At 35.8% G+C, this 20,919-nt stretch overlaps 1 protein-coding gene across 1 annotated transcript in view; it reads left to right on the forward strand.

Moving 5' to 3' along the window:
- Positions 1 to 20,919, forward strand: part of PHEX (phosphate regulating endopeptidase homolog X-linked) — a 259,726-nt gene that overhangs the window by 153,859 nt on the left and 84,948 nt on the right. Inside the window, exon 13 of the mRNA XM_044666816.1 lies at positions 15,941 to 16,018. Coding sequence (XP_044522751.1) covers positions 15,941 to 16,018 — 78 coding nt within the window. The remainder of the gene's footprint in view (positions 1 to 15,940; positions 16,019 to 20,919) is intronic.

Below are 20,919 nucleotides of genomic sequence, written 5' to 3' on the forward strand. Positions count from 1 at the left end.
AGCTATTATTTGATAATAATGATAAAAACATTTATTTGGCCAGAGGTTATGATAAAGAGATGTGAATCATCTCTGGAACTAAGGGAGAAAAAAAGGAATTAAAAAAATACTTCATACCAATACCAAATACCCTATATTATAAAAAACATTTTAAATTCTAGAAAACTCTACATTTATATGCATGTTGATTTTGTTTAAACCTTTTGAACTGGCAGAGTTCCCTCTTCCTCTCTTACTAAAGATCAGTTATTGGAGTTGTTAGGGATTAGATCCATTAATGGCTCTGGTTTACTTGAGGAAAATGAAGGGCTCTGTTGAGTAAGGTGGAATCCCAGCAAGGGGAGAGGCTCTTTCTTGTTATTTTATCCTCTGTAGCAGTAAATGTCACACCAGCAATCCCTGTTTTGCACTGGAGCTGGAGAACAATTTATTTTCTAATGTGGGCCTAGACCGAGGAAATGGAGCTTCCCTTGTTTATTCCAAATGGCTTTTGGCCTCATTTTATCTAGACCCTTAGGGATTTTGAGTTCTACAACCTAGTGGAAAAAGCTCCTTCCTACTTTTCTTATCAGGTTAAATCTTTAATAAAAATTAAATGGCTTTGTCAGCTCTAACACAGAGGTTTTGATGAGAGATGAATAATTGATGATGGCATTTAGGTCTCTGTTTACAAATAGCCTATACCTTCCCTACTTATGGTTGGTTGCTTTGCCCTCAATATAAGTGGCAATTTAGGCTTCTCTCCTAAAGGTACATTTTCAGAGCTGAGCTATGATCTGCTTCAAAACTTGGCATGCAGGCAGCGCACAAGAACCACTTTTGAATAGAATATCAGAGAGAAGATTAGACTTTTATATGTTTCATTATTCCTTTATTTTTTGTGATTTGAAAAATTATAATTAATTAATTAATTTAGAATATTTTCCCATGGTTACCTAATTTATGTCCTTTCCCTCCTCTCTCCCACCCATTTCAAACACAAACCTAAGATTAGAGGATCAAACCTTTACAACTGGAAGGTATCAGAGGCCTTTTAATCCAGCCCTCATTTTATAGATGAAGAAATTCTGTTCAAATCCCAGTTACATTTGGGACACCAGATAATCTCAAGATAAAATCTAAAACATGGAAATTCTTGATTAGATCAGTTATCTCACTGTTATAGTTACACTTCTCTTGTAAGCCATCCACACTTCATCCTTTGATGTAATTTTTGCCCATGTCCTTTCATAAATTCCCCAGAGAGTTCCACCTAATATTTTGTAACCCTTTCTCCAGTCTCTTGAATTGCATGGATCCCAATAGAATAGGAAGTCTATTCATTGATCATTCCTTGCTCTTACTATATGACCTACCCAACCTCCTTTTCTAGTCAGATATATTTCTGATATCTTTTATGATGGTTTTTTTTCTTGACTAATTTTTTTTGGTAGTATTTTGTAGTCTACTCAAGCCAAGTGGATGTCTATATGTCTATATGTATATGTGTATACATATATATATTATATTGTATTTTGGGTGACCTAAAATTTAGTTCTTTGGCAACAATGGTATTTCATGCCTTAGAGCCACAGAACATTACCTGAAGAGTGTTGATGTTAATAAATGGGTCTTTGTTTCAGAGAGGATCTTGCAGTCATAAAAGTACTAAACAATTTCCCAAAGGCAATCTAGCTTGCTTGCCTCCTCCTGCTCATGGAAATAGCATAGTTAAAATTCCATTAGTTGGATCCATAACACCTGTTGTCACCCAACTGCTTCAGAAAAGATAGTTAATAATGGTGTGAGCATGCGTGGTATGTAGGACTCCAGGCTGGCGGTGTGGCAGAGAAGCCATGGGCCACCTGAGGAGGCGATAGATCACCTTCATTTCTGTATCAAGCCTCATTTTTCATGTTGAGTCTCAATTGCTATTCTTCATTTCCCCTCCTTCTCTTTGCATCAATTCTGGCCTGAAATGAAATCTGCAACCCAAAGAGATGCTGCTGCTATGTGTGCAGTTACTGCACCAGATGGTATTTGAATCTTGTGTTTTCAATGAAAAATGAAAAGACCCAACGCACGCACCAATGACTGAAGGTTGAATTAATCTTTATAATTAAATGGAGTATTACCCTGCTATGAATGATTTTAGCTTTCAAACTGGATTTCATGCTAATTTTTCAGTGAACTGTAATTGTATTAACATGGATTTTTAGAAGTGTCAGAGTGCATAAAAGTAGACTTTTCCAAGCTACTGACAGAAAAGTTAATGTCAAAAATTTTATGTATTCATTATCTCTTTGTAGGTTTTTGAAAAATTTCAGGTAGTGCATTTTGACTATGATTTTGACACTTGCAAAGTGCTTTTTAATCACTAATTATTTCTTTCTGATGGCCATGCAATGAATGATGTAAAGATAGGTTAGTCTTAGTGGAGAGAAGTACCTATGAAGTGTTAGTGAGATTCTGATGGAAAGTAGTGAGATTCAAGCATCCTATTTATAATTATAAATTAAAATTTATATTATATTTAATTTTATCATTCAGATGGTCATCAAGAACTTTAGAATTGGAAATTACCCATCTAAGTCTCTTAGACATTATCTAGTCTACTGGGGAGAGTGGGCTCAAACTTAAAGGGAATAGTTATAAACATTCCTCCCACCAAAGGATTCACTTCTGGTAAGGCATAATTGAAGGTGAGTTTCTCCCTTGCATTCAGGGCACTCCATATCAGTGGCTGGGTCAGTATGCTGCTCAGTTTGATCAAACATTGTTCTTCAGGCTTGCAGTGATTGAGGCTAATGGTAAATTCTGCTATCTCTCTTGACCTTTTGAAGTTTATTAAATTGCTCCACCTCTAAGTTGCCATCACCTAAGAGCAGGAAAGAATAAACACAATAACAACAGAAATAATAACAGTGTTAGATGATCATGGGCTTCCTCTAAGGCTCTTTTCCCTATCAAGAAGTTCATACCAATTCTTGCCTGAAACCCCACCAGTGAAAAAGACTGACATAGCTGGTTGGTCAATTAATGACCTTTGTATGCATATTCACTTTCAGCTTAACAGAAAATCAAAAAGCTTTTCTTTTCTAAGATGTATACACATAGGAAACAGTCTCTGATTCTGTGCACGCTCTCAATAGGGCCAGGGTTTCTTCATTCCATAGCAATTCAGAATTTCAGAAGTGGATTCATTCCCTTATACATGTTCTGGAGACGAAGATCTCATTGGTTGGTCCCAAGATACAAGTAGACAAAGTTCCCTAGGAAGATCTCTCATTTAAGACTCCATAGCTCTTCCATGGTACAGGACTAACTGTAAAATTAGCCTAGAACTCAAGATTTCAAGATGAGAGATCCTGAAAGCTTGGCAGACACTAGCTACTCTACCAGCCTCATTATTTTGATCTTAGGTTATCTGTCTTTGAAACATAGAATTCTCTTGGTGCATCGTTATAAATAAAAACATTTCAGCATGTTCTATGATAAATAATTAGACTTTTGATCTTTTTCATGAAATCATAAAGCTTAGGCTAGGAAGGACCTTAGAGATCATTTAGTCTAAGTCTCCTCATCCTACAAATGAAAAACTGAGTTGCAGAAAATTGCATGCCTTGCCCAAAGTCATATAACAAGTTACTACCCACTTCTGATCCAGTATATTTTCTACTATGTCATGTTTATTTTAAGCTACAGAAGAATGACTAGGTACCCACATTAAAATCTATCCATTCATTCAGGGCAGAGCAAAGATGAACTTCTTGTGGTCGTTCCTTCTTTGCTTACTGACTCCCTTTTTCCCTTCTTTGCATACAACCAAACACAATCATGGATAGTTTGGGAAAAGGTCAGTAGGAACACTACTCATGCATGTTTTCCTAAGCAGGAGACAAGTTGAAGAGGACTTTTTTTAAGACTGACTATTATGGAAGTTTTTCAACCACTGATAAAATTTAATGGAAAAAATCTTCATGCAGCAGGAATGTAAAATTGATGAGGGTAATTTATTCAAGTTCGTTTCTAACTTCTCTTTTGTTTAAATAACTATTTTAACATCGTGTGGAGGTTAAGTACCTGAATAATTCCTTCAAGAAATGTTATGCATGTGTAGGAGGTGTGGGGTTCATGTGTTGCATATGTATTTTTAAGTCATGTGAACCCTGCCTTTTAGAGGTGAATGTTTTTATTCTTTGTTGGTCTCTTTTTCTTTCTTTTTTTTTTTCCCCCAAATTTGATGTTTATTTTCATCTCTGATAAAGAGTTTTAAAGGACAACAAACTATGCTTGTTTATAATATGAGATATTGGTTTCAGTAAAAAGAAAAGTATCTTATCATGATTTTAATCATATTTTCCTACATTTTGAAGAAATTTTTGGAGGCATCTAATAAAAGTAGAGAGTGCTAGACTTGAAGTCAGAGGACCTGATTCAAATTCCAATTCTATTTCCTTCCCTCGTTTCTCTCTCTCTCTCTCTCTCTCTCTCTCTCTCTCTCTCTCTCTCTCTTTCTCTCTCATTGCTTATGCCCATAACTATAATATTTTTTGATAGGTTAGCATAGGCTGAAGTTTACCTTTGTATTATCCATGCAAAAAGATTGTGTTAAGCAAGTTAATGGAGTACCCTAGAGTGTGGGAGGGCTTCGTGTTTGCTTTGATCAGAGAATGAAAAGTGTCCAAGACATGTTAATTGTTTCTATGGAAATGAATATGCCTGATTACAAATGTGCCTTAAGTAGTCATTAAAGTAGACCCCGCTGGACCTTTACCTTGAAATACTTTGTGAGAAGTTAGTGGGGATGATGATGTGTATCTGAAATGAACAAAATTGTATTTCTTTTAAAAAATTCTGCTGTTCAGATTTTTTCATTGGTCTCTCTATTGGCTTTCTATTACTTATCTTCCTAGACTTCCAGCTCTAATGTGGACGCTGGGAACCCTATGGAGCTAAAAGAGTTAGGAAGAGTAGTAATGTGTCAATGGCTTTGGTGCTATGCCACTGAAACAACTGAACAACACACTCCCTTTTTTAAATTAAAACAACATCATCTGGTTTTGGGACTGGTGTTTGGGTTCACTGATGTCAAGACTGACTTGCTTAGAAGTGATGAAAAATGGGGAGGGAATGGAGGGCCAGCATTTGATGTGAGAGAAAATTGGGTTTATATGCATAGAAAGGAGAACCAGGTTCAACTGTGGAAACTTGGAAAGACTGAGAAAGTATATTGAGGTTTTCGAAAGTAGTATGGCAGAAGTGATCAAAGGGAGTCTTTTGGGAGGAAGTAATGGTGAGGTTGATGTCTATGAGTATAGACTCAGAGATCTCTCCTTAAACAAAACACACAGACACACACAGACATACACACACTGTGAATATCATAGAGAGAATATTGATGAAAGGCTACAAATTAGATTTTATCTCATATATAAATGAATTAAGTGTTTTCTGAGCTACTTCTAATTCTATTTTGGGAAGAGAGTACTTGGGGTCAATTTGTGTGTTGAGGAAGGGGAAGACTGGTGACCTAGGCCATGGAGTAAATATGACAGTAAGAAGATAATCCTCATTAGGAATAGACTTATTGTTTTACAGGTTAAAGGGTTTTGTAAGTCTGATTCCAATTTTGATGTTTATTCTATAGAATACAATACTTGTTTATTTTTTTTGTATAATAATATTTTATTTTCTTCAATTACATGTAAAAACAATTTTTAATATTCATTTAAAATTTTTGAATTCCAAATTCACTCCCTTCCTCCCAACCCTCCCCTCTCTCTGAGAAGATAAGCAATCTGATGCAGATTTTACATGTGCAATTATGTAAAATATATATATTTTTCATGTTAGTCATTTTGCAGAAGAGATCTCAAAAAAAAAGAACAAAAAGAAATATATGTTTTGGTTTGCATTCAGACTCTTATCAGTTCTTTCTCTGAAGCCAGATGGCAAAAAATACTTGTTTCTATGAACAATTGTGGTAACCAGTGCTAATTACTGCTTCCTTTTAGGTGACTGCAATAGTTCACATTGGTACAATTCCTGAAGGTTTGCAGAACACCCACTTCTGCCTCATATATATCATGTGAGAGGGATGATAAAATAATGAGGAAGATGAAAGACAGAGAAGCCATGTAACTAGTTTATCATCATGTGGATTAGAATTAGAATTGGGGTTTCTTGCTTCAAACACCAAAGTCATAACCTATATTGTCCCTTTAGAGAAGCCAAAAGCCAATGTACAGACATGCCACCATATATAGAATGAGCCCATAAAGTGGTAACTCAACCATGCTTATGGCTTTGGATGTAACTCTTGGTGGCTACTCATGGAAACAGCGAGCCATTCTAGAATTGCTATAGCCACATTTATGTTATGTAGAGACTGTCATTTCAGGAGAAATAATGGACAACTTACAATACATTCCCTTCTATTTCTTGTTTTTCTAGAATCCAAGACAAATGGGCAAGAAATAAATGCATGTTAACCACATAGTGTAAAGAATTAATGATCTTCCTCCCTCCCTTTTGTAGAAGTGGGATTCTGTGGATGTAGAACATTGCCTATAATGTCAGATTTTTTGATATATTGATTAGTTTTGCTCATTTTTATTCCTTTTTTCTTTCTTTTAAAATTATTTTAAAAAATAAGGAATACCTCTCTTAGAGGGGGGAATCAAAATGATAGAAAAACAAAAGATATCCACAAAATCTATTTTTTATAAAAAAAAGAATGAATGTTCTTAAAATAGCACATGACTTTCTGGGGCTTTCTAAAGACTCTTGAATCACAAACAGTAGGGTCTCTGCAGCAAGCCACGTTTCTCTGTATGAGAAAAATCAGAAAAATAACATTGACGTCAGTGCTGCTTGTCTGCCCATAGCGATGAGCCACATCTATGACAATCCTATTCCCATTGCCCTCCTCAACTCACCCCACCCCTACCAGCATGATGCCCCCCTTTTGTAAGGCAGGCAGCGAATAAATCTGCAGGATTAAATTAACTTTTTCATAGATTCATAATAAATCACTGCCATTCTTCTTACCCAGAAACTAAAATCTGATTTGTTAGATAACAATGTTACTGCTCTGTAGGATCTTGATAGCTCCAAAGGATATTAATGTTGTGAAGGTTTGCATTAGTTCTCCAGCTAATTATTACCAATACCATTAGCTGGGCTTGGGGTGATAGATATTGAGCACAGTATTTAAAATATCTAATCATATGGTTGTCTTTCCTTTTCTCTCTGAACCTCTTGCTGGCAACCATTCTCCTAGTGTTGACTGATGCTTACTGCTTAGTACAGAACAGAACTCATCAGTAGAAACTCAAAGTTGGCAAGGCTAAGCCATTGTGTACTTATTCCTGAAAGTTGCTCTGCAAATTGTTTCTAAAAGGGCAATCATTCATCAGCTGTTGTATTTTGTTTCACTGGTTGGTTAAATTTTTTTAAAAAAATGTTAAGAGGCTCAATTATGTCGAAGCAACACTAAGGCAGTTTAATTAAGTGATTAAAGTGATCAAATTAAAATATATGCAAAACATTGGAGATTTACCTGCCTCATTTAAATAGCCAAGTCAGTAAGAATTAAAACAAATGAGTTTTCCTGCTTGCTTTCTTGAGACTGCCTAATAGTAGATGACTTTGAAAAATCTAAAGTAATGCCTTTAAGTTAACCAATCTTTCAAACAGTTCAGCCGTCTGTGTAAAAACAATATGCCATAGGGTTTCACACTCCAGAATAGCTAAGCTGTTTTTTTTTTTTTTTTTTTGCCTTAAGCATGTTAAAAAAAAAGTTCCCTATAGAAAATTCTGGGAAAAGGAACAATTAAAGAGTTTTACTTGTCATATTCTCTATTTCAGTTTTTCTTTGTTGGTTTCTTATTAGGGATCCTGGCATAAATACTCTATTTTTGTTGTTTCCAAGTTCATCTCCTTTTACTTATTCCTTTATCTAAGCAGACTACCAGGAAAATGTAGTAGAAAGAGTATTGGCTTCTGTTTCAGAATATTTGACTTTGGATCCTGGCCGTTACCATAATAGGAAGGGTATTATTGGTATTTGGCTTAGTGACTTAGAAGCCATGTCATCCTTTTATGATTTCATGATTCCAATTTCTCCATTTGTAAAATGCTGACAATAATACTTTCATTACTTACCTCATCATGTCTATATACAGTGTATAAAATGCATTGTAGATCCTGAATTTTTTTGTGGATATCAGGTAAATTATTAACAAATTATACAGATAATTATAGACTTCTATTCCTGATATGGGCCTCATTGATCGGCTGGACCAATAGCTGTGAACTAGGGAAAAACCAAACCAAATGAATTGTTCAGGAGCCATAATCAATCCATTAGGTGTCAGTAGTATACATCTCTAAGACAAGGCCTCTTACTCTGAAATCTCAGTTAGCCTACAGGTTCATAGTGTTCTTCTAGAATGTCAGAGTTAGAAGAGACTTTAAAGATTATATGGTCTAACCTTATTCTATAGAAGGGTAAACTGAGATCTAGAGAAGTAAAATGACCTTTCTAAGATCAAAAAGCTAGTTAAGTGGAAAAACTGTGGTGTAAACTGTGGGATCCATATTTCGGAGAGGGGTTCAAGCTGCATCCCAGAACTCTAAGAGAGGGGGCAGTTAAAGGCAGTTGGAGTCCTAGTATAAAAATGCCAGGTCACCCTTCTTGCAGGGTCCTGATTCTTGATTCTTGGCTCTGGGTACACATATTTTCTGTGTAGCTGCTGGAGCCATTCAGTCTCTGACAGCCAAGACTGCTTTACTTTGTTAGACCTTCAAGCAAGACTATAGTCTACCTTAGTTTAGCTGTTTAGGTTTAGAAAGAAGATTATTAGGGGCTTAGATAGGAGGTCAGCCATTCAAGATACATTTCCCTCTTTGGGGGGAGGGGGCTGCTTATTTGACATTATTGTTTTAGGTAGCTTCCCCTTACCTATCATTCCTAAACTATTTCCCTCCTTCCTATTCCCAGATATCATTAAACCCTTATCATCTAAGAAATGTGTCTGGATACAGATAATTTGGGAAATACTCACATCCTCCATAAGCCAAGTTCCTCTTACTAATGGCTTTGAAGTTGATCCTAACTTCTGAGCCAGTGGGCTGCTCCTAAGACATGGAGCCTCACCTATTCTATCCTGTGGGGAAATAATACATACAGAGAAAGATATTATCACAAGGGGTTTAATCTTTATCTACTTACCAGCTTGGCCCAGAAGTTACCAAGCTAGTTTATCCTCCATAATCAGACAGTTAAATGACTTCCAACTGTATACAGGGTGGTGGGGGAGGTGAAGGAGTACTCCACAGGCTCCTGCCCCTCCCATCCAGTCAAGTCTGCCTGCCTCTCCAAAGATCTGGGATTGGGGAGACTTCATTGCCACTGACCCATATTCTTACAGTTTCCCTAATCCTACAAAACTCAGACAATTATTCTGAATCCAAGACCCAGGCTCTTTCCACTCAGATCAGGCAGATCCCATCATAGTACAGAATGTTTATACAGTATCACTTGACATGTTTTTATGGTACTGAGAGCAATTTTTCCACATAGCTTTCTTGGGGTGTCTCTACGTTAATGTTCATAAATAGCATCTACTTATTATCTTTTCTGTTTCTACTCATCACTTTTCCATTAGAGATGTCAGCAGACCAGTTGAGTCTTAGAGTCCTGTTAAAAGTTCTGAGGTGCAGCTCTTCTTTTAGAGTTCTTATGACTAAAAGAAGGAAATTTATTCAATAATTCATAAAAATTTAAAGCTTTAATTAGTATCATGCACAACTATGGAATCTCATTCCTACTAGAGAGATCTTATTTACTCATTTATGGGAACCTGAGCTTCTGGTCCTTAACAATTCTAACATGAAGTCATATCAGGTGACTGCAGAAACCTGAAGAAACTTGAAAAGACATGAAGAAATTTCTGAGCATGAAGAGAGTGAAACTCTCCTTTCTCCTGCTCTTGGTATATTTGCTTTCCCTTCACAAAGTCGAGAGTTCTTGATCTTCACTAATGTGGAGAGTGTGCCACAACAGCTTTCTGTTTTTCTACAATTAACAATATGGAATTACTGTCCCTTCCTCTCTTCCTTCCTCCATCCCCATTCTCTTTTTCCTTCCCTTCCCCTCTTTCCCTCACTCCTTCTTGCTCTCTCTTTCTCCCTTCCCCTTATTTCCTTTTTACCATCAAAGCATTCATAGACAATTGAAGTTTTGTCTTTGATAAGATGATTTTAGCATCCATAGTTATGCCATTTTCTCTCCAAAACTGATAAAATTCCACCTGAAAACTTTCTTTATCTACATTTTTTTTATTAAACTAAAGTTACTTTTATAATAATCTCAGGTATCACAATAGTTATCTATGGCAACAGAAATATCTTATAATTTTTATCACATTATCTAACTCTTTCTTTACACAAAAATACCCTTTATGCCCCTTCTAGGACCAAATGAAGGTAACTTTTATGTAGAGTTATTTACTTTCAAAGAGATTACATTTTAGATTTGTGACCTCCATAGGGTTTTCCAAAGGTCTTGGTGCAGTTTAAGTCATATCTTTGACTTAAATTGTACCAAGAGTTTTGGAACACTGTGCATTTTGGGGAGGTCACCTATATTTGTACCAGTATGGCATGGATGTGATAAGAGTCAAACAGATCAAAGGATCTTATGTTTTCTAATGTATGTAAAGTTTTATATATACATTTAAGATATTGGACTTATTGTAATGATTATGATTTTATAGAGGAAAATTTTGTAGCACTTTCAGTGATCCATATTCCCTCTTTTAATATCCCTCCTTTTAAAAATTTCATGTTTTATTTGGTCCTTTTATGTAACTATGACTTTTAGAAATCAATCCAAAGAATTATAATTATAGATGACATAAAGGTCAGTGGAAAGTCAGCAAGTACTTACAGGTAAGAAATGTTATAAAAAAGTTATATAAGATCTAGCAGAGAAGGTAAGTCACTCATGTAGCTAGAGTGAAGGATGACATTTGAACAGTCTACCTGCTATACTATTTTACTCATTTTGTCTTTGTACTAAAGTGTTTTGGACCACACTTAAGACAATGAGACTTAATAATAGACTTAAAGTTGGAAGGGAAATTAGGAAGTCATCTAGTTCAACTGTTGTATTTTATAGATGAGGAAGTTAGGGTACATAGTGACTTGCCCATAGCCTCATAAATAGTACATGACATAGATGGGAAGAGAGGCTGGGTCCTCTGAATTCAAATGCATTGCTTTTCTTCACTGTCCCATTTCCTGTTTTCAAGAATTGATGATTTCATCAGTTCTAGTGTTCTCTTAAAGGATACAGACCACAATACCTATGCTTAGTAGATTGTTTCATTCTTCACTTTGACCAAAAACTTTACTCCCTAGTGGTTGATCTCAGGATGTACCTTCTCTGCACTCAGTGAGTCTGGTATAAGCCATTAGACAAGTTACTTCCACCTCAAGGCTTTCATTTCCTTATCTATAAAATTAGAGGTTTGCATTAAATTATTTCTAAAGTCCTTTCTAACTCTTAAATTCTAGAAGTCTACAAACCTCTGGGCTAGTTCTGTTTGCTATCAACAGTAGAATTTCACTATTATCTCTCTTCCTTTGTCCTTGTCTCCCATGAATCAGTGGCCCTTCTTGCCAAAGTAAAACTCAAGTGATCCCACTTTGTCCCATCTTCTCCAGCAGATTGCCCTTTTTATCATCCCAAATCTCCTAATTTTCATCTTCAATCTCTCCCTGTTTACCAGGTTCTTCCTTACTGCCTATAAGTATTCATGGCTTTTCACCCTTCAAAGAACCCTCACTTGATCCTTCCATCTCTGCTAGTTCTGATCGTATGTTTCTCCTTCCTTTCAAGACTTTAGTTGTGAAAGTTATTAAAAGGTGTCTCTACTTCCTTTCCTCCCACTTGCTTCTAAACTCTCTACAATCCAGCTTCCTGACCACATCATTCAGCTAAAATATTTCCCAAATTGCCAATAATATCTTAATTTGTCAAATTTAATGGTCTTTTCTTAACCTTCAACCTTCCTCACTTCTCTGAAGCTTTTGACACTGTCTTAACACATTCTTTGGTCTAGGTTTGTTTTTGTGATGTTGCAGTCTCTTGGGTTTCTTCTTCCTCACTGTTTCACTATTCCTTCTCAGTGTCCTTCACTTGGATCCTCAGTTATGTTAAGCAAAACAAACAAAGGCTTGTGTTTCATAATGTCTTCTCCTTCCTTTCCTGAAATATTTTGCTTGGTGATCTCATCAGCTCCTATGGTTTCAATGATCATCTCTATGTAGATGATTTTCAGACTTGTTTGTCCAATCCTAACCCTTCCTCTTCCAATTTCATTTCTCCAACTGCCTGTTAGATTTCTCAAACTGGACGACTCACAGATATCTTAATCTCAGCATCTTCCCATCTGATCTCATTATCTTTCTCTCCTAAACTCTCTTCTTCCTACTTTCCCAGTTACTGTCAAGGATACCACCACTGTCCTAGTCCCTCAGGTTTGTAATTTAGGTATCAGCTTCAGTTACTCACTCTTTCACATTTACCATAATCAATTAGTTGCCAGTTCCTGTGATTTCCACCTTTGTAACATCTCTTATATCCCTTACTTCCTTTTCTCCCTGCTAACTACCTTGGTGCTGTACTATAGTAATAGTCTGCTGGATGATTTCCCTGCCTTAAGTCTCCCTCTTATTCCAGTCCATTTTATTGATCTTACTTAAGCGCTAGTTTGACTGTGTCATTCTCTCCCTCCCCATCTCTTCCCAGCCCATTCAATAAACTATATCTACCTCCTGGCTTCTTTCAAATCTCAGCAAAATTCCACCTTCTGCCAGAAGCTTTTCCTATTCCTGTTCAATCTATTGTCTTCTGTCCCTCTGAGACTAACCCCAATTTATTTGTATATATCTATTTTTAAATAGTTATTTGCATGTTGTCACTTCCATTAGAATGTTGGTTGTAGGGCTTGTTTATTTACTTTTATTTGTATTCCTAATATTTAGCACAGTGCCTATATATAGTAGGTGCTTAATAAATGCTTAAAGACTGAAAAATGAGGTAAAAGAACATTGGATTTGGAATCAGAAGACCTGGGTTCAAAGTCTCAGACCAATTTTGCCATTTGTTTGTGTTTTATTGGGCAAATCACTTTATCTCACTGGGTCTCAGTTTACTCACTTATCAATGATGAAAGACTACAGTTATTATTGTTGTTATTTTTAAATTTTAATTAAAATTATTATTTTATTATTATTAAATTAAAATATTAAATTTGTTAATGAGGATGGTAATAGTAATAGCTTTTGCAAGTTAATTTTTTTTGCATTTTTATTAAGATACATAGAATGTTATAAGAGCTTGCAGAAGGTTATTAGTCCATCAGGCAGATCTTTTGCAGAGGATTTATGGTGGGAAATGGACAAGAATCACAGGATAAGCAGGCTTGGAAGAAACAAACAAATAGAACTCTTGTAACAAATATTCATAATCAAGCAAAATAGCCTTTGAAAATTGGTTAAGTTTGAAAAGATATGGATCATTATGCACCCTGAGTCCATCCTTTCTTTCTCCAGGGTTGGTTGGTGTGCTTCATCATCAGATCTTTGGAGTCATGATTGGTCATTGTATTGATCAGAGTTCTTAAGTCTTTGAAAATTGTTTTTCTTTATAAAGTTATTATTATAGAAATTGTTCTCTGAGTTGTTCTCATTTCACCTTGCATCAGTTCATTCAAATCTTCCTAGGCTTCTCTGAAACCATCCTTTTCATCATTTATTATAGCACAATAATATTCCATTACCTTTGTATATCATCCTTTGTTCAAATATTCCCCTATTAATGGATACCTCTTTATTCTCCAGTTCTTTCCCATGACAAAAAAGTTGTTATAAATATTTCTGGATTTCTGGATCATTTTCCTGTTTCTTCAATCTCTCTGGGGCCCAATAGTTTTATTATATAGCTTTATATATTTATGGGAAGTACTTAAGAGTACATACTTTTCCATGGGTATTTGCAAATGTGAATTGAGCTTGGGACCCAAGTATTTTCACTATGTATGGTTGATCAATTGAACATGGTAAATAAAGTCATGTCAAATAATGAAGAACTCAAGTTTTTATGCATCTCTTGGATGATAGGTGTGGTAACCTGATGATAGGTGTGGTAACCTGCTATTTGCATCCAAGGGAAAAATGATATGAATTTTTTTAACCCTTACCTTCCATCTTGGAGTCAATACTGTGTATTGGCTCCAAGGCAGAAGAGTGGTAAGGAATAGGCAATGGGGGTCAAGTGACTTGTCCAGGGTCACACAGCTGGGACGTATCCGAGGCCAGATTTGAACCTAGGACCTCCTGTCTCTAGGTCTGGCTCTCAATCCACTGAGCTATGCAGCTGCCCCAAATGAATTTTTTTGATGAATTTATTGTTATTGCTTTCTTATATGCCAGTGCAATGCAAAAAATGGATTCTTGGATTTACAAGGACTGTGCAGAATGTGATATAGTCTCTGAAACCTGAAATACTTTGGTTCTTACAGTAGGTCTTTCAGTGAGGAGGTGAAAAATTCACCATTCTAATTCATCAGCATGCTCCAAAATAATCATGCTCTTCAGGAATTTTTTATTTATATCCCAAATTTTGTTTTTGCTTTTGGACTTTTGCCAGTTGCTATTGTTTTGCTGGTTGGTGCAAGGGAGCAGCTATAAACCCAATAAAAGTACACTGTATAATGGTAAATTCTCAGTGTTGGGGAGCCTCCTGCAAATGTAAAGAGTTGGAAGAGAAGTCTCCTGAGGTCTCTTCCAAGCTTAAATCATGACAACTAAGTGTTGAAATACAGGATCAAAGGGTTTTATGTCAAGGTGTTCCTGAATATTGTTGCAATAATATTTCGAGAGGCAAATTTTGATTCATATTATCTATGTAACAGCAACTTATATTTTAATTAGAGTCTGTGATTCTCTTTCTTTTTAAATTAATATTTTATTTTTTTTCTCAATTACATGGAAAAAATTTTTAACCTTTTTTTAAAAGTTCTCAAAAATGTTGTCAAGTTTGAGTTTTTGAATCTCTTTGCTTTATTGATGCTGCTGACATTTGGTGTTTGTATTATATGTGGCAACATTGGATCGATCATTTTCTTAGTCTTAAGGAATACAGGACAAATGATGTCACCAAAAGAGGAGAACAAAGCTCAATGATTCCTCATTGGAGGAAAAGCTGTTATCTGTTACTAACCACAAGGGGGCAAATCTTCCAGATTCTTAATTGTATCTATGCTGATCTTAATATGAATTGGCTATTGGTAGAAAAAAAAGGTTTTGAGGATGCTATTATTTAAAATAGATACTATTTAACATCTCATTTTGTGACTAAACCCAGTTTTAAATGGACTATCTTGTTTCTGCCTATACGAATGACAATTAAAAGACTTCATTTTGAGTCCAATGGGATCTTGACCAAGTCTCTTAGAAACTTGGTTGACTCCTCTGTGAAATGAAAGAGTTGGTCTTGATGACCTTTCTATGTTCATTTCACCTCTAACATCTTGTGAGTATATATTTTTAGTGTGTTTTGTGGTTCTTCCATTCTGAGTAAGGTTTTGGGGGTGCTTCTGAGAATCTCATAATTTTCATTGAGTTCTGTGGAAACTTACAAACTTAATTATCACATTTCCAAGTACTCACTATATGTGCCAAAGTCTAGTGTTTGCTACATAGTTCTCAATGCTGTGAATTTCTGGCATTACTCTCTACCTTTGAATATCAGGGGGCTATAAGGAATTGTGAAATTTTAAAAATTTTTCAGATGAAAGTCATCCTTTTGAGCACACTGTAGTTTTTTATTACAGGTGATTTAAATGATCAATTCTGACTTTCTTTTCCTTTCTCCTTTTTCAAGGCAAGAGCTGTTCTGGCAAAGGTTGGCTACCCCAAGTTTATAATGAATGATACTTATGTTAATGAAGACCTCAAAGCAGTAAGTGTTAAATTTACTGTATTTTTTCCTGGCAAGTTTTTCTGGCTTTGTTTCTTTCAACTAACTCAAGTCCAAGCAATTAAGTGTGGTTGTGCCAGAAAGCACTGACATTTGATTCATTATTTGGCTTGAATAGAAGATGGAATTTGCCAAACAAACTTAGATCAACCTCAAAATCAAGGAAGTGTCAATAAGAAGGCATAGCTAAGTGGGTACTGTGGAGCACAAATGGCATATTTCCACTTAATTTAATCATTAAAAATTAAACAAGTCCAATATTTCACAAAAAATAGGTCCTGTCCAAGTTAGCCAGATCATCATATGGACTTTTTACACAATCTTTTTCTTATTTGTGTCATTATATTAAATTAATAGTGATTAATCTGTCCACAGAAAGTGAGTATCATTAAACTTTATGGGTGTTTTGGCAACTTAAGTGCATATATGTCTTAGTAATTCAGTGTCAGTGAAGTTGTATATCTATAGTATATTACGAAAAGCTGATGGAAGAAAAGACATCATTCTTTTTTACTGTGTTATTTTTGGAACTCATGCCTGTCAGTAGGATATCTTCACATTAGTATACTTGTCATAGTCACTGTCATCGCCTATTCTATTTACAAATTTCTCCAGCTTTTTCAAAATTGTGAACTCATTAGTGACTTGATTTTTGCTAAAAGCAAATCCATAGGAATTATTTTATAATAAAAAGATTCATTTAAAATAAATGTGATTTTTTAAGGTAAAATTTATGTTTTTTCCCCCTACAAGGTAGGAGTGCTCTTTATATCCTAGGTTGAATGTTTTACCTTAAAATAAAACCAGAAAAGTCAGAAATTGTCTAGAAATTTTTAGAAGATCATGGGATCACAGACTTAGTGTTGAAAGGCAAACTTTGAGGTCACATTCAACTTCCTCTTCTCATAGGTGAGGAAATTGGGGGCCAGAGAGATTAAATGATTTTCCCAAAGACACACATCTAGGATTCAAACCCAGAGCCACTCATCCAAAATCCAGTGTTCTTTTCATTGTACCATGAGATGTCAGAGACAAAGGATTTATTATATTTAATCAAGAACTTTCTTTCCTGTGCTCCCAGATGGGCAATATAAAGTGTCTCTCTGATTGCCTTGGATGACAGTAAAATAGGCTTTCCAAATCCCCAAGTTTGGATTTCTTTTAAAAAACGCCTTTGTGAAAGAGTAAATATAGCTGAGCCCCCTTAGATCATGGCTCACTAGTATACATTGATTTGGATATGCTGCAGGTCAGATCTTGTCACCTGAAACACCAGTACATATTGGAAAAGACGAAAATAATGCAGCTAGCCTATCAGGTGGGTATTAGTCCTGTTCTCCAGCATGGGGTTCAACTCAATCCAAAAAACATTTGTTCCATATAATATAATAATAAATAATAATAATAAATAATAATAAAAAAGGCACCATATAATAATTTGGATGGTAGTGGAAGTATACGACTCCACTGTACTTGGGGGTTTGGGAGGGGGAGATGATTGATAGTAGATATACACCACAAATTCATGACTACTCTTGAAAACTTTATTGATTCACATCAGAGCATCATAGATTTAGATCTGGAAGGGACATTGGAGGTCATCTAGTCTAGTACTTTCATTTTGCTGATCAGTGAACTGAAATACAGAGTTTCGGGTCAAGTAGGTGGCAGAATTAAGATTTGAATCTCAGAATCCTTGTGCTCCAAATCTAGGACTGATTCATCTGTACTACATTCATTCATTTCTCCTCTTGGCTGACCCAAGAACAAAAGAATAATATTAAGCTAGAAAAGAAAATGGACATATAACTTGCTGAGTGTGGAACTGGAATGAAGAAACATAGTCTAGTTTAATGTTTTTTTCCTTTAGAAATGTTTCTGATCAATGTGGTTGGGGCATATCTGTCTTGTGGGCAAGCAAGGCATTTGAAATGCCCAATATGGATTTTCCTTTGAATTTTAAAGTACCAAAATGTTTATGTTGCCAATAAGCATTTTAATCCTAGAAGATTTAAAAATAAAAGCTATTAGTAAACCAAAACAAGAAAGATACAGCATGATGTAGCAGATATAGAACTAACTTTCAAACTATGAATACCTAGTTCAAATCCTGCTTCTGACCCATCTTGGCTGTGTGATCCTGGGCAAGTCACTTATCCTTTTAGTGATCTAGGATAGTGGAACTCAAACTTTTTGTTCTCAGAAGCCCTTTTCTCTTTTAGAAATTATTAGGAGCAGTTAGGTAGAACAGTGAATAGAGTGCCAAGTGTGGAGTTGGGAAGATCAAATCTGGCCTCTGAGACCTCCTAGCTGTATGACCCTGGGCAAGTCACTTAATTCCAATTGCCTAGTGTTTAAAGGTTTAAAAAGCTAAATTATTTAAGACTCTTCTCAAAGACCTTTTGTTTATGTAGGTTGTGTCTATCTATATTAAATACAGTATTACAAATGAAAATATTTTTAGTTTTGATCTCATGTAACCACTGAAAGGTTTTTGGGGATCCCCAGTAGTCTCTGGACAATATTTTGAGAAATGATGATCTCAACAACTCTCTGATACTATATTTTGCAGAGAAGGTGCTGACCTGCATTGATTGAGGGAGTTTCTTTACTTGAGAGTGCTGTGCACAGAAAATATGGTCTAGTCTCTATTCCTAGGCTTTCAAAAGGCTTCACTGGGTGTTTTAGAAATAAGCAATTCCTTCCCTTTCTTTATCTTTTGCAGCATTAACATTTTTATATTTATTTCTGAACATGACTTAAAATGAATTAATTTGGAGTGAGAGATGCTCTGTAATTGCACCGCTTTATTTGGTTTATTATATCTACTGTCTTTTAAAAATATAATGACCATTTAAAGTCCTTTAATATCTGTTAGTGAGGATGACTACATTTCCATTCAGTGACTATGTCCTTGTCACCTCTCAGGGCAATGGCTTTATTTGTCCATTTAATCTTTGACATTTGGTTGTTGGCATCTGGGTTGGGATTTCCAAAAGGGAAGCTCCTAGTTAAACTGAATTTTGTGATGTAGACAGCTGTTGCCTAGGAAATGGGCTGAGCTTACAATTAGCTTCAAAAAGGTCACTCAATTGAAAAGTTGAGAGATGAAATTGATGGAAAGTCATTACCAACTTGGCCTGGATTTCTCACACAGTAACTGGATGATGGAAACCTCTTGAACCAATTATACTTTGCAGTGCTTAAGTCACAATTTTTTTTTGCAGAGTTTTAGGAGTTTCAAAATATTCCTATGGCAAATATGTGACAAAGATCTGGAAAAATACCTTGAAAATCATATGCCTCAAGCAATTAAAATTCTCCTATAGTTTCTGTGTCTTACAGTTTTACTTCACTTGAATGTAGGATTTATAATAACTATGGTGAGATAGGTATATCTTATATGAATACTGGAATCGACCCCCAAATTGGATTAAGGAAAATGTAAGGCAATTGAGATAAAAGGCAAAGTCTATTCTTAATTACCTTCCCCACCCTCATCGCCAATCTATTTCCAAAGCCTGTTGATTTTACCTTTGTAATATTGCTCACATATGCTCATTTCTCTCCTCTAATATTACTCTTTATTATTATACAATAATATAATATAATATTATAATATTACTGTACCTCGATATAATCCTTCACTGCTCATACTTGGACTATTGAAATAGACTGATGGTTTGTCACTTAACTCCAAGTCTCTCCCCATTTCAGTTCACCCTCTACTCAGCTGTCAAATTAATATTTCTAAAAGGTAGATCTATGTCACCCCCACCCCATATAATAGTAATTCAATAAATTTTTCCAGTTGGCTAATTCTGTCAGATCTGGCACTCTCTTTGGCATGGCATTGAGAACCCAGGGTCCCCTCCAAACCATAATGAGGCACTGGAGTTAGAGGCTTCCATGGAGGAAAATGACCTCTTATAGTAAATAGAGGAAGGTCAAGAAAAGCTATTCTTTGCAGTCAGAATAGTATTTCTCTCTATATAATGTGAATATCTAAAAAAGTAGAGTCATCTTTATCTAGAAATGAAGGACCTTTCATGGAAATCATTGTGTTTTGAATTCTTAAAGATTAAATCTGGAGCCAGTCAATCAAGAAGATGGAGAACAGGTTATTTTCTCTAATTCCTTCAATTTTTCTAAAACAGAAATTCTGTATCAAAGATAAAGCAACTTGCGTTGTCTCCATGATATAGGCCATCCCAAATCCAAAAGAAGGTTAAAAAAATTCCAAAATCAAGTCAAACAAAAAATCAAACCCAGTGCCCAGAGCCCTCTCCCATCTCCTCCACTGCCAATAGTAAGACTCTATACTAATATGTTTAGTTATTAGTATGGTGATGTAAGGATATAGCCCATGAACTCAGAACAGAACTGAGCCCCACATACTGCTCCCTCCTCCCTCTCTCGAGTGCTAGGGAGATCCTGGCTCTGTTTTGTAGAAGTTTGTGTAAGCTGTGAAAGACTGGCATGGCTGATGCTATGTTAGTACTTCAAGTGAAGCTTACTGGGGCCACACAGCCAGCACTCCATCAGGCAGTGGCATGTCCTGTATTTCTGTAGGAAGATCCATAGGAGATCCATAACAGAGGAAAAGGGGTAAGATGTGTGTCTGGGCTTGAAATAGGGTTTAATACTAAACTCTATCCCCACACCTCCTTCTCAGACCTAAACTACAGAAATGAACACAGTCATGTCATCATGGCAGCTTTTTAAATGACTGGTGTTGGGTCAGGGAACTGAAGAACAGAAGGAGCAGAAAGGACACCAGAAAAAGTCACTGTGTGTGAGAGACAGACAGAGACAGAGACACACAGAGAGAGACAGAGAGAGAGAAAGAGGAGAGAGGAGAGAGGAGAGAGGAGAGAGGAGAG

The sequence above is a fragment of the Gracilinanus agilis genome, chromosome 3, assembly GCF_016433145.1.
Source record: "Gracilinanus agilis isolate LMUSP501 chromosome 3, AgileGrace, whole genome shotgun sequence".
Classification (NCBI taxonomy): Eukaryota; Metazoa; Chordata; class Mammalia; order Didelphimorphia; family Didelphidae; genus Gracilinanus; species Gracilinanus agilis.